At 55.7% G+C, this 12,516-nt stretch overlaps 1 protein-coding gene across 2 annotated transcripts; it reads right to left on the reverse strand.

Annotated features, from left to right (window-relative positions):
- Positions 1-268: 268 nt before the first annotated feature.
- Positions 269-7,553, reverse strand: SH2D3A (SH2 domain containing 3A). Of its 2 annotated transcripts, none has more exons than XM_047096187.1 (9): positions 7,430-7,553; positions 5,570-5,919; positions 5,120-5,196; positions 3,074-3,191; positions 2,850-2,949; positions 2,464-2,661; positions 2,274-2,385; positions 1,806-1,991; positions 269-944 (listed from the first exon to the last, which is right to left on the reverse strand). In XM_047096187.1, the coding sequence occupies exons 1-9, from the start codon at positions 7,496-7,498 to the stop codon at positions 784-786; spliced, it is 1,371 nt and encodes a 456-aa protein (XP_046952143.1). In that variant the 5' UTR covers positions 7,499-7,553; the 3' UTR covers positions 269-783. The 2 variants fall into 2 exon arrangements, with proteins under 2 accessions (XP_046952143.1, XP_046952142.1); XM_047096186.1 differs by having other exon boundaries at positions 2,464-2,638; positions 2,850-2,965; positions 3,090-3,574.
- Positions 7,554-12,516: the final 4,963 nt, after the last annotated feature.

Below are 12,516 nucleotides of genomic sequence, written 5' to 3' on the forward strand. Positions count from 1 at the left end.
TCTTTTCTTCCTGCCGCTGGGCTAGGGCCATTTTGTTTTATATAAAAAATTACCTAAAGCTTTTGGAGTCTGAGCCTTATTGGTAGATTTAGATCCCGAGGCTGGATAAGCAGATGGCACCCTCCTTCCTGGCCACAGAGGGCATGAAGAAAGGGAAGTAAACTTGGGCAAACCTTGGACAAAACTTCCCCAGAGCTGGGTGCTTGTCTGTGACTTCAGTGTAGGGGGTAAAGCACCAAACGTCCTTGCCGTGTTTGTTCGTGGCAGCTTTACTGAGAAAAGGCAGTGTTGAACACCCACCGCATGCCAGGCGTTCTCCACCCGTGATCCCTAAACTCCCGAGCTTTAATCCCCATGACAACCCCCAGAAAGTACACGCCCTCACTTTTACGTTGAAGGCAGGCACAGACAGGCTGAGCCATTTGCTAGAAGTCACACAGCTTTTAAAAAGCATTTGAACTCTGGCTTCCGACTAAGAGCTCTGCAAGTTCTCGTCCTAACAGAAGCCTCATGTTCACCATTTGTAGGTTACGTGTGGGGAGGTGGGGGCTGGGATAGGGGGTCCAGAGCCTCCAGACACCTGGGTCTTCTAGTGGGGGGGGCGGGGGAAGGAGGCCGTCCCTCACGCTAGGATTCATGTACACTTTTAGGGAGCAGGATGGGTTCTTGCAAATCTGGCCCCCACTTGCTGTGAGGCAGAATGGGTTTCCACTGCGATTGGCTGCGTGAGCAGCGTGGGGCAACTGCATGGGTGTCCCCGTGCGAAGAAGGGGGTCTGTGCTTTCAACCATCCGGCTCCAGGCGCTGTGAAAGGACACTGAGGACGCGCTGGAACTTCTCAAGACGTGCAGCTTGCGGTGCCCCCACGCCTCGGCTTCCCCAGAGCAGCCTTTGCACGAAGCCTGTGGTCAGGGCCTCCCTCAGCTGCGGGTTCGGACGGAATCCTGGGGGCGGGGCCAGGAGGGCTGGGGGCAGGGCCCAGGCTCCAGCCTTGCCCCTCCCTGCACCTGCCTTCTCCCAGGGGAACTTTCTCCCAGCAGGGACCTGGAGGGACTCTGTCCAGAAGCTCTGGGCAACTGGGCGGGGTTGGCGGGGAGCGGGCTCTCAGAGTCGCTGCAGGAATCGGGGTAGGGTGGCTAAGGAGCTCGGTGGAAACAAACTGCGCCAGGGTGCATGGGAGCAGTCTGTTCCAGGTGCGTGATGCTGGGGTGGGGGCTGGGAGGGGGCCTCGGGGCTGTGCCTGGAGGTGGAGACGCCTGGGGAGGGGGCAAGATTTGGAGTCTGGGCCACCCAGCACGGCACATTTTGGGGGAGGTTGAGCCTTTTTGGAGAGAAGAGAGCTAAGGTGGCCAGCGAAAGCGGGAGTAACTCAGGTGGGGATTCTGGAGGCTGGGCCTCCCCCAGCACGGGAGGAATGGCTCTGAGCGCAGTGGGGGTGCTGTTCTACCAGACCGAAGGAAATGACTCATTTTGGAGAGGGCTAGGCATTACTGGGGGGATCGAGATCCTCTGGGGGCAGGGCCATCTCAGGTGGGAGCCGGGGACTGGGACTCTGTGGACGTGGCTCCGGGGCCTCTCTTGGGGTGGACAGCAATATTCCTGTCAACACTGTTGGCTCGGACGCGCGCGGCCTTGGGGCGAGAACTCCCTGGGGGCCGGGTCGGCCCGGTTTGGGTGGGACTCCGGGAGGCGTGGCGGAAGGCTCTGGTCCCTGGCCGGGTGGGTTCTGGGGCACGCAGTCAGAGCATGCGGGGTGCTCGGAAAGTCCGGACGCGCTGGCAGCCGGGAACAGAGGGGGAGCTCACCTCGCAGGCGCCGCGCCGCCGCTTCGCGGAACTTGGGCGCGTCCTGAGCCATCTGACGCGCCCGGTGCAGGGTACGCAGCAGCCGCTCGCAGCTTTCGTCTAGCGGCCCCGGGAGTTCCTCGCCCTCCAGCAGGCGCACCGCGGGCACCACGTGCGGCAGCGCCACCTCGCCGGGGTCGCAGGGTCCTATGCGGGAAGGGCTCTGGGCTAGGCTTGGGGCAGAAGTGGGGTCTAGGGTGAAGAGGGTGGACCCTAGAGTCGAGGGACCCTAGAGTCTAGGTCCTCCTAGAGTCGAGGAGGACCCTCAGAAGCCCAGGAACACGGGTTCGAGCCTAACACAGAGCAACCGGGCCAGGGGCGTGGCCTAGGACTGGGGGCGAAGCCTAGGACAGAAACAGGGGCGGGGCCTAAAGCTGGATTGGGATTGCGATTGAGGGTTGGTGTGGACCTCCGAGTGATGCCACTCACCGGCGCCCTCATCCAGCGCCCGCATCAGAGGCTTCAGCTCCTGCTCGAAGGCCAGCGCGGCCTCTGTGTGGCTCCTTCGGAGCTGGCGCCACGTGCGTTCCAACCGGGACACCTGGGGGAGGAGCCCTGAATATGCTTCCTCTTCCCTCTTCCCTGCACTCAGGCTTCCTCATTTCCGCTCCCCACGCACCTGGGGCATGAGCAGGGCGCCCATGACCGCGGCCAGTCCAGGCAGGTCCCCCGCCGCCCCTGGCCCCAGGGCCAGTGCCAACTCCACCAGGCCCCGAAGGGTGGCCGCGCGCTCCTCCAGCGGGCCTGCGCAGCCCAGCACAGCCAGAGCCCCAGCCAGCGCCAGCGCCTCATGTCTGCGGGGGTGGAGGGCAAGGGTCTGGGGGCAGTGGGAGGTTTGTAACTCGGAGCTGAGGCGCGCGTGTGTGTGTGTGTGTGTGTGTGTGTGTGTGTGTGTGGGCGGGGGGGGGGAGGGGGGAGGCATGCCCACCCATCTCACCTCCTCCCCGAGGGACTGTAAATGGGGCGAGGTTTGAAGACCCTGGGGATTCCAGGCGGCTGGCTCACCTCTCCAGAAGTTCCAACCTCAAGCGATGCCCATGGGGAAGGGTGAGCAGCTCCAGGCCAGAGGCAACCCCCATGGCACCCCGCTGAGCCTTGGTCACTCCTAGAAGTCCTGTAGCCTGGGCAGCGGGAGTTAGTGGGGATGTCAACTGAGCAGAATGAGTATACGGGTTTGAGGTGCCGTTCGGCCTTGGCCTGGCTTCAGCCCCTGTCTAAGGAGGAGGGACCCGGTAGGTGACCCACCTGACAGTCCACCAATAATAGGTGGAGGGCAGTGCTCCCAGGATGGTGCTCCAGGAACAGGCCACGGAGAGTACTCAGGACTCTGGGTTCCAGGGGCCGATTCTGGGGGCCCAGCAGGCAGGAGGGGTTGTTAGGGGGGCAGAAAGAGACCTCAGCCTGTGGTCTTGCAAAACTTCTACTCTCTTCCTCCTCTTCCTCGTCAGCTTCCCACCATGGGGCCTCTGTGTCCGGGCTGCTGTGGCCAGGGGGTGTTCCTTGGGCACTGGGCACTCGGGGCACCAGCTCACAGTACGTTGGGGGGCGTCCAGACGCATCACGCAGCACCAGCGAGGGTGTTCGAGGTGGCTTGGTTGGTGCCTTGGCATGAAGCTGCCCATCGGAGGCCCTGAGGCTGTCAGCAACGGACCCCAGGGGAGCTGGGGTCTTTAGCAACACGGGGTCACTACCCATCCGAGGGAGGGCACACGTGGGCATGGCTGAGGCTTCTAGGGGTCAAACAAGAGGGAGTGAAGGGGGTACACAGAGAAGATAGCTGGGGCCCTCTTGGCTCATGTAGTCAATAACTGGGTATCTTGGGGTGGGTTCGAACTTAAAAACTTCATTGATCTAAATGCGATACACTTACCAATGGTTTGAAAATGAACTCTCTTTGACACTTATGTATGAATTCTGAATACTATGGTTTAAACTTGAATTCTTTTGGTTTGGGCCCTCTGGTTAAAGATGGGAAGCACATACCAAACTAAAACAGAAACAATTCTTCAAAATTCACAAAACGACAAAAGCACCAAAGACACAGAGTTGATCAAACTTTCAAATGATGTCTTTTGTTAAGCTTCTGGCGTGACTACTTCTGAGGTTATTAGAACTTAAAGCTGCACCCAGACTTTTGGGAGGCTCTGTATTTGCCAAGCATATACGTAGACCCTCTTATAGGGGCTCAAAACCTTCCCATGGTTCTAGCTCACTCTGAGTAAAGGCCAAAGTTCTCACAGTAGCCTAAAAGGGCCCCTGATATCTGAATCTCAGATGGTTCAGCTATACTCACCTCCTTTTGGCTGAATCAACAGTTCGAACTCTTGTTTTGGCCCCAGGACCTTTGCACTGGCTCTTCCTACCTTTTTTTTTTTTTTTTTAAGTTTATTTATTTATTTTGAGAGACAGAGGGAGAGAGAGAATCCCAAGCAGGCTCCATGCTGTCAGCCCAGAGCCCGATGAAGGGCTTGAACTCACAAACCATGAGATCATGACCTGAACCGAAATCAAGAGTCGGATGCTTAACCGACTGAGACACCCAGACACCCCACTGGCTGTTCCTTCTCCCTGGGCCACTCTTACCTCCAGATAGTCACATCATTTCTTCCTTCACCACCTTCAAATCTTTCTCCACGGGGCCTGTCCGGACTACTACTTAAAACTGTAATACTCTCATCCCTCTCCTCCCAATCTCCCTGTTTCACTTTTAAGTTTACCCCAACTTGACTCATTTTTGTTGTCAATGTCCATCTTCCTTTAATGGGATGCTGGCACCACCTGTGCAGAGATCTCTGTCTTTCTTGTTGAGTGATATATCTCAGCATTTAGCCCAGTGGCCGGCATGCAGTGAGGGCTCATGTTGAGTGGGGGGAGGCAGGACAGATGGGACAGACAAGCCGCAAGGAGAATCGTAGGTTGGACGGTTAGGGTCAGCTGCTTTGAGAAACCAAGTTAAATGAGAAGTCAGTCAGGAAAAGATTAGGGGAATGGGCTTTCCCGTGGTGAGGATAGCAAGTGGTTGGAGTGAGGAAGGGGTGTGGCAGGAGTTATTACAGAGGTCAGCCACGGTCAGAGCGCACAGAGCTTCTGGGAATAATCATAAACCCACATTTTAAAGCCCTCACAAAGTTCCTGTGTATTTGTTAATCACCATGACAATTTTGAAAGCATTATTGTCCCCATTTTCCAAGAGGTTAAGTCACTTGCCCAATATCACTCAGGCAGTGAGTGGCACAGCCATCTCTGAGCCATGTGCTGTCCTGGTGGACCCTTACCTGGTCCACAGTGATCTTCTCTTGACCGCCCCATGTGCTCCAGCCCTGCAGGCTGACTGTCACTCCACTTTCTAGTCCTGGGGGACAGAGATGAGGGAGACGTGTAGTCCCACCCTGAGCAGGGCAGCCCCCACTGATGCCCAGAAAACCCTATATCCACTCATTCAGGATCAGTGGACCTCAACCAGGATATCCTACCCACAGGGGACACTTCACAGGGTCAGGAGACATTTTTTTTCGTTGTGGCAACTAGGGGGTGCGGTGGAGAAGATTCCACGGGCACCCCGTAGACAGAGGCCAGGGATGCTGTTCAACATCCTACGATGCACAGGACAACCCCCCCACAGGCAAGAGTGATCCGGCCCTAAATGTCAATAGCGGTTAGTGCCCAGGTAGAGGAACTCTGGGGGGAACTGGATGTCATCTGAGAAGTAGGGAGCCTGTGATTACCTGGGCAACTCTGTCAGAGCTGGGCTGCCTCGGAGGGTGTCCTCACTAAAGCTGCGTCGAATAGGTCCTTGCCGTATCACGGGCCTGGAGGCCACAGCCCCGGTGGCCTGGGAGAGCGGACGTTGCCCGGTCACATAGCTGAGAACCAGGGAGGTCAGGCTTGGGAAACGCTCATCCTCCAGCTGAAAGAGGGCTGTGGGTCGGCCTGGTCGGGGACGCAGGGCCACACGGAGCACCTCAAAGTGCAGGGCTGAGCCCTGCCAGCGGCAGGAGATCACTGGGTGGCCCCCACGGGACCCGGAGGCACGAACCAAGAAGTCTCCATCTTGCTGAAGGAGGGCCTCAGCCTTCTGGGGAAGGAGGACAGGGGGCAGGGGGCTTAGGCATGAGCCCAGATCAGCAATTAATGGTGATGCCTCACCCCCAGCCCCCACCCAAGAAAAGCCACCCCAGGGATGGGGTGGTTTTACACCACACCATCCCCCCCTTTTCTCAGGGGCACCCCTCTGGAGTACATTTCCCAGGCTCCTTTGCAGCTTGTCATCATTCGATACGATCTGGCCAATAGGAGGAGGGCAGAAGCGCAGCTGGGAACGTCCAGACCTGGCTCACAAGACCCTCCTGCACAATCCTGCAGGTTCTGGCCCCTACGTGTCAGGGAATGTCCCCAAAGCCCCGGTGGAAGGAGGAGCCACAAGGTGGAAAGAGCCCGGATCCTGACCGATTTCTGGAGCTCCGCGCTCCCCACTCCTCAACCACCTCGTAGTGCTGGCTGACATTGACCAAAGCAGCTTTCAACCTGAGTAAATGCACTAGGCTTGGTACACAAACGTGGCTTCAAACAAAAATGCCATTAGCCGGATCCTTCCAAACTGACTGTGGCCTGGAAATCCTCCTTTATTAAAAGTTTTAAGCAGTCTTAATGCCAGCCATGGTGGCTGGTACCACAATAGGGGCTGGGGGCCATGACACCAGAGGGGGAGGCAAAGCAGAGTTGGGGACAGGGGCTGGGGACTGAACGATAAATACGGTGGACGCACATATAGCCCTTACTATGTATCAGGCTACATGCTGTAGGCATATGAACTCATTTAAGCCTTTACCAAGGTTAAGCAGTAGATACCATTACTCCCATTTCACATATGGGGAAACTGAGGCCCAGACAGGTCAAATACCTTGCTCAAGGTCACACAGCTGGGGTTTGAATCCAGGAGGTCTGGCTCCAGGGTGTGGCATTTTAACCACTAAGCGATACTGACTCTCACAATTTGACTGGATGCCCAGGGTCCCAGGACTCCCGAGGGTGACAAATGAGTTGGGGATGAGGGTTGGGGAGACTTGGGTTGAGAGGGAGATGCTGTGACTGCTCAATACTGATTGAGCACTCACTGTGTGCCAGGACCTGTCCTAGACCCTGGAGACACAGGGATGAGTGAGACCAAGGCCCTGCCCTGCGCCGTCTGGTGGGCAAGATACACGAGAGGCAAGCACACGTGAATTGTCCAAGAGTAATCAATGAAGGTAATAAAAGAGGGAAATGGGGTCTTGGTGGCCACAGGTACTCGGGACCCAGAGGGAAAGACAAGCAAAGCCAAGGAGTCAGACTGGGGGGGGGGGAGCATTAGGACCCACTTAATCTCTGTCACCCTTGTCCATACCATCCCAGAGAAAATGGTCATTTACGTGTAAGGAGTGGCATGATACCAACCAAACTTCAAGACAGTCCCCAGACCCTCAGCCACCTCTTCCAATAGACCTTGACCATAAGTCCCTCATCCAGGACCCAGGAATCCCCAGCAAGTCAGGGCGGGAGAGGCTCCCCATCAGACGGTCCTGAGGCTCTACAGGAAGCAGAGGTACCTGACGGGACAGGGGGCCGTGGTACCAGGGCTGGCTGGCGAAGTCTTCTCCATCCTGTGGCACCTGCATGGAGCTCTTGGGGGCAGAGGGTTACAAGGGCTGAACTCTGTACTTGCAACAGTCCTCAGTCTTCCACATCTGTAAAATGGGAATAATTATTCCTTCCTCCTAAACTTCCTTAGTGGCCAGGTCAGCCCTTCCATGGTCCTCAAACCTTACAATGCAACTCTCTCTCTCTGTATATATATAATACAGCCATATTCTAAATTAAACAAGTTATTCAGTCAAAATATATATATATATATACACACAGCAGATTTTGTTTATATATGTGTATGTATATATATATGTGTGTACTTATATGTATACATTATATATGGTAGATACATATAATTGGGCTATGATTAAGATTAACTTAGAATTGGCTGTGATCTCATGCAAACAGTTGTGCATTCACTGGTGTTCTGGCAAAGGGAGAAGACCTAGACATTGCCTTCAAATGTAATGCAATTTTTAAAGAATGTTTGTTTATTTGTTTTGAGAGAGAGAGAGTGCGTAAGCAGGGGAGGGGCAGAGAGAGAGGGAGAGAGAGAATCCCAAGCAGGCTCTGCACTATCAGCTTGGAGCCCAAGGCGGGGCTCGATCCAGGAACTGAACCACGGTTCAGATCATGCCCTGAGCCGAAACCAAGAATCTGACGCTTAACTGACTGAGCCATCCAGGAGCCCCTGTAATGCGATTTTTATGCAGATGACATTTTACAGAAATGTCATTAACTATTTCACTCAAACTAATATTTATGGGGCACTCACTGTGTGCCAGGTACATACTCTAGGCACTAGAGGCCTAGCAGGAACTAGACAGGGGCATCCTTGGGGAGTTGCTGTTCTAGTGGGGCAGAGAGCAACTAAGAAAATAAGTAAGTGGGGCACCTGGGTGGCTCAGTTGGTTAGGCGTCCGACTTCGGCTCAGGGCATGATCTCACGGTTCGTGAGTTCGAGCCCCGCGTCGGGCTCTGTGCTGACGGCTCAGAGCCTGGAGCCTGCTTCGGATTCTGTGTCTCCCTCTCTCTCTGCCCCTCCCCGACATGCATTCTCTCTCTCTCTCTCTCTCTCTCTCTCAAAAATAAATAAACATTAAAAAAATATTTTAAAGAAAATAAATAAGTAGATGACGGAGTAGATAGATTACAAAGAGATAAGCAGAAAAATAAAGCCAGGGATGGGATATGAAGTTACAAGGGGTGGAGATAAGATTTTCCATAGGGTGGCCCGGGAGGGTCTCAATTAGTACCAACTGGGAGGATTTTGAGGGGGCGAGCCAGGTGAAAGAACATTCCAGGCCAGAGGGAATCTATGTTATTAATCTATAGCTTCTTAGCCATCTATGTGCACACTCAAGAATTCTTAGGATGTAGGAACGTCTGACCCATACATGGCTTTCCCATGTCACACCATTTTAAAAAACTTTATGTATGCATTCTTGTATTCTGCAAGAGAGAGAGACAGAGAGTGAATGTGAGCGGGAGAGGGGCAGAGGGAGAGAGAGAAACTTAAGCAGGCTCCACACCCAACAGGGAGCTGGACGCAGGGCTCAATCTCATGACTGTGAGATCATGACCTGAGCTGAAATCAAGAGTCACCCACTAAGCCACCCAGGTGCCCCTTAAATTTTATTATTATTATTATTATTATTGTTGTCGTTGTTGTCATTATTATCTCTACACCCAATGTGGGGCTCGAACTCACGACCCTGAGATCAACAATTGCACACTCCTCTGACTGAGCTGGCCAGGCCCCTCTCCAACATAATACCATTTTCAAGGACAATAAAACGTCACATTTTGTAGAAATGTCAGCAAACAGCAATTTCGCCTTTGCAGATTCTTACATTTTGGAGCCCGTACGCTTTGTTATTCTTGTGGCCAAATTTAGGTCTCTGACATTTTGGGGCTCCCTTGATATTGTGCAGGCCTCAGGCTCTGTGTGTCTGGAGTCTGGTGGAGAAAACCTGCTCTGGGTGGGAGGGAAGCAGGCGGTCTGCTTCTCGCTGCCTCCACCCCTAAGGTCTCCTGCGCCTGGCTGTGCAGGGAAGTAGCACCAGGATTCTCGTTTCCTGAGTCAGCAAGGCTGAGGGCCAGAACCCGGCAGGAAGCTCCCAGACCTGCCCCAGGTGGCTTTAGGGGTGGGGAGCTGGGCAGGGAGCTGGCTCCAGGCGCTGCATACCTGAAACGCCAGGTGTGCCTCCTGTGTACTTCCTGTTTGTCAGCTGGGCCAGGCCAGCCTCTGTCTCGACTCCCCTAGCCTCAGCTCCCTCTATCTTGTGCCCTCTTTAGTGGGCATGCAGGTTGGTCACCGACAAAGCTCTGGCTAGTTTGGTGGAGGGGAGCTGGGATGAGGGAGGAGCTCAGGGTGGGCACAGGTCAGACTCAGGGCGACTAAGTCATCCTCCTGCCCTTCATCCTTGGGAATAATTTCTGGATATTTGGGCAGGGGAGAGAAGGGAGCAGAATCAGGAAGAGGGTGGGGTAGGGTCAACCATGGGGAAGGGAAGAGGGCTATTCATGCCCTACAGACCACGCCCGTGTGCACACATAGGCAGGGGGGCAGCCCCCTACACACAGACACATGGACACAGATAGACATGGGTAGTCAACCTTGACATGGAGCAAATGCTGATTGGCTGAGCACTTACTGTGTTCAGGACCTGTTCTAGACCCGGGAGATACAGTGATGAATGTGACTAAGGCCCTGCCCGGTGCTGCCTCGTGGGCAAGTCACACAGCAAACAGCACACAAATGAATGAAGAAGACAATGTCTAAGAATAATCACTGAAGACGATAAAACAGGAGCGTGGGATAAAGAAGGTTGGAGGAGGCAGCTACCGTAAATAGTGTATAGTCAGGCAGCTTTCTCCCTCCACGGAGGGACTTTGGAGCTGAGATCTCAGTAAAGGGAAGGAGACAGTTACACAAACGTTTGGAAAAAGGGCAGTCAAGGTGGCGGGGGCCGGGAGAGCGGGTGCAAAGGCCTGGGGGTGAGATGGAGCTTCCTTCTAACATTTTACACCATCAAGAGGCCACTGTGGCTGAAATGCACCGAGCAACCAGCTAAGTGGAGAGCGGCGAGGTCGACAGGCGTGAGACCATTCTGGTGGACCCGGAGTTTTCATGTTAGTGGGATGCAATGGGGGTTAAAGAAGGGCTTTAAATGAGAGAGGGCGCGATCTGGTTTGTGCTTTAAAAAGATTGCTCAGGCAAAGTGGCAGCCTGGAGGCTTTCCGTGTTCCACAGGTAACACGCTTAGAGGCGCACTTTCAGGTACGTCCAGGTACACGGTCACGCGTGACGCACAGCGACCCAATCAGGCACTCGGCGACCCCTTCTATGTCCTCGGCTGCTCGGGGACCGACACCCCGACCTTCCCTTCCGGCCGGGGGCCCCACCTGGAAAAGAGAGGACTCTTCCACCCCAATAATCCCCTGATTCCGGATGTACCTGCGTCCCCTCACTCACCTGGGCCGGGACCCGCGGAGCTGGCGAGAGGCTGGGGCCGGGGCGAAGCCTAAAGCTCTGCGGCTCCGGGCCCCTCCCTCCCCGCCCCAGCGGGGCCAACCTTCTCCGGCCGCGCCCGGCGGGAACCGAGCCCATTCACCTGGCCCCGCCCCCGAGGACCCCGCCTCCAACGGTAGCCTTCCAGGCTCTGGCCCCGCCCCCGCGCCCCGTCCCACCCCTTCAGAGGCGTTCTTGGCGCTAACCACGCCCCCCTTCGGAGAGACCCTCGCTCCCATAAACCACGCCCCCTTGGGAACGCCGTCCATCGCTTCCAGGGGGCCCCGCCGCCTGGGGCGTCGCTCCGCCCCCAGGAGCTGGCCACGCCCACACGCTCTTTTTCCCTCTCTCAGTCCCGCCCCTTAGAGCTCCGCTCCTCTCTTCCCCGCAAGGCTGGTCCCAAGTATCCCTGACCCCTAGGGACGTGGTAAGGGGTGTCTCTCTCCTCGCCTCCCAGGGGCCCGCGCGGGGACAGGCCGGCCCTTTACGGGCTCACTCTAAGCGCGGGGGCGACGGCTGCTGTGACGTAGAGAGAGGTGCGCTTCCTCCAGACCGTCCCCCTGGGTTTCCCGGAAGGGAACTCCAGTGGGTGTCGGGCTTTGTGGAGACAGATGCGGGAAAACACGACAGCCTCCACCAGTAACAGCACGAGGGGAGAGGAGCTCGACTCTGGGGGCTCATGGGGGGGAGACGTTCAGGTGGTTTCCCTGGTGGGAGGAAGGAGGTGGGAGGGGGGCTTCCACCGTGATGCTTGGAGCAAGCACGGAAAGATTTGGAACAAGAGGAAGGACGCTCTAGCCACGTGTATTGAGAGCTCACAATAATAGCAGTTTTGAAAGCACTAGCCGCAACTAACACTTACTGAGCGCTTACTGTATGCCAGGACTGTTCTGCTTGCCTGACCTGCTTCAACGCATTTAATTTTCACATAGACCTGTCAGTGAAGGAGGTACTAATTTTCATCACCCCCATTTTCCAGATGCAGAAACTGAGGCGCGAGGCAGCCAAGCCATTTGCCCAGGTTGACCCGGCTTGCGAGTGGCGGAGGTGGGATTCATACCCCGAGCCCTGGAGCGCCATCCTGTCCTCCTCGCTTTCATCCGTGCAGCCCAGCCCCACCATCTCTGATCCCTACCATAATTCTCAACGGTGAAGGTTACCATCACCCATTTTACAGATGAGGAAATTGAGTCGTAGAGCGCCAAGGACGCTTGGGGATGAAAAGTTTCGGTGCCTGCGGGATCGCAAAGCTGGTGATTTCCAGGCTTGGCTTCCCCCTCAGCGAAATGTGGAAGAGACTCGAGGCGGAGGAGGAGGAGCTGAGGGGAGTGTTTTTTTCCTTGACCCCCTCCCGCCTAGTTTCGGTGCAGAGAGTAGAGCGGGGCGGGGGGGGGGGGGGGGGGTGGTTGTCCAGTGTGGGAGTCTAGCGCCCCCTAGTGGTTGGAAGAATTAAAAAAAGAAAATCTGAGGGGCGTGCCTGTGAGATGGGCGGGAGTCTGCTCAGCTTAGTGGGGTGGAGGTGGAGAGAGAGAGACC

The sequence above is a fragment of the Lynx rufus genome, unplaced genomic scaffold (genome assembly GCF_022079265.1).
Source record: "Lynx rufus isolate CCGP_SWC_20201006 ecotype Redwood Valley unplaced genomic scaffold, mLynRuf1.p SCAF_4, whole genome shotgun sequence".
Taxonomy (NCBI): domain Eukaryota; kingdom Metazoa; phylum Chordata; class Mammalia; order Carnivora; family Felidae; genus Lynx; species Lynx rufus.

Excerpts from the sequence above, each read along its gene's own strand:
- SH2D3A (XM_047096186.1), bottom strand. The coding sequence starts at position 7,498 with ATGCAGGTGCCACAGGATGGAGAAGACTTCGCCAGCCAGCCCTGGTAC. Across the intron at positions 3,575-5,119 it reads AGAAGATCACTGTGGACCAG|AAGCCTCAGCCATGCCCACG; the intron begins GTAAGGGTCCAC and ends TTTGACCCCTAG. Across the intron at positions 2,639-2,849 it reads AGGTTGGAACTTCTGGAGAG|ACATGAGGCGCTGGCGCTGG; the intron begins GTGAGCCAGCCG and ends CCACCCCCGCAG.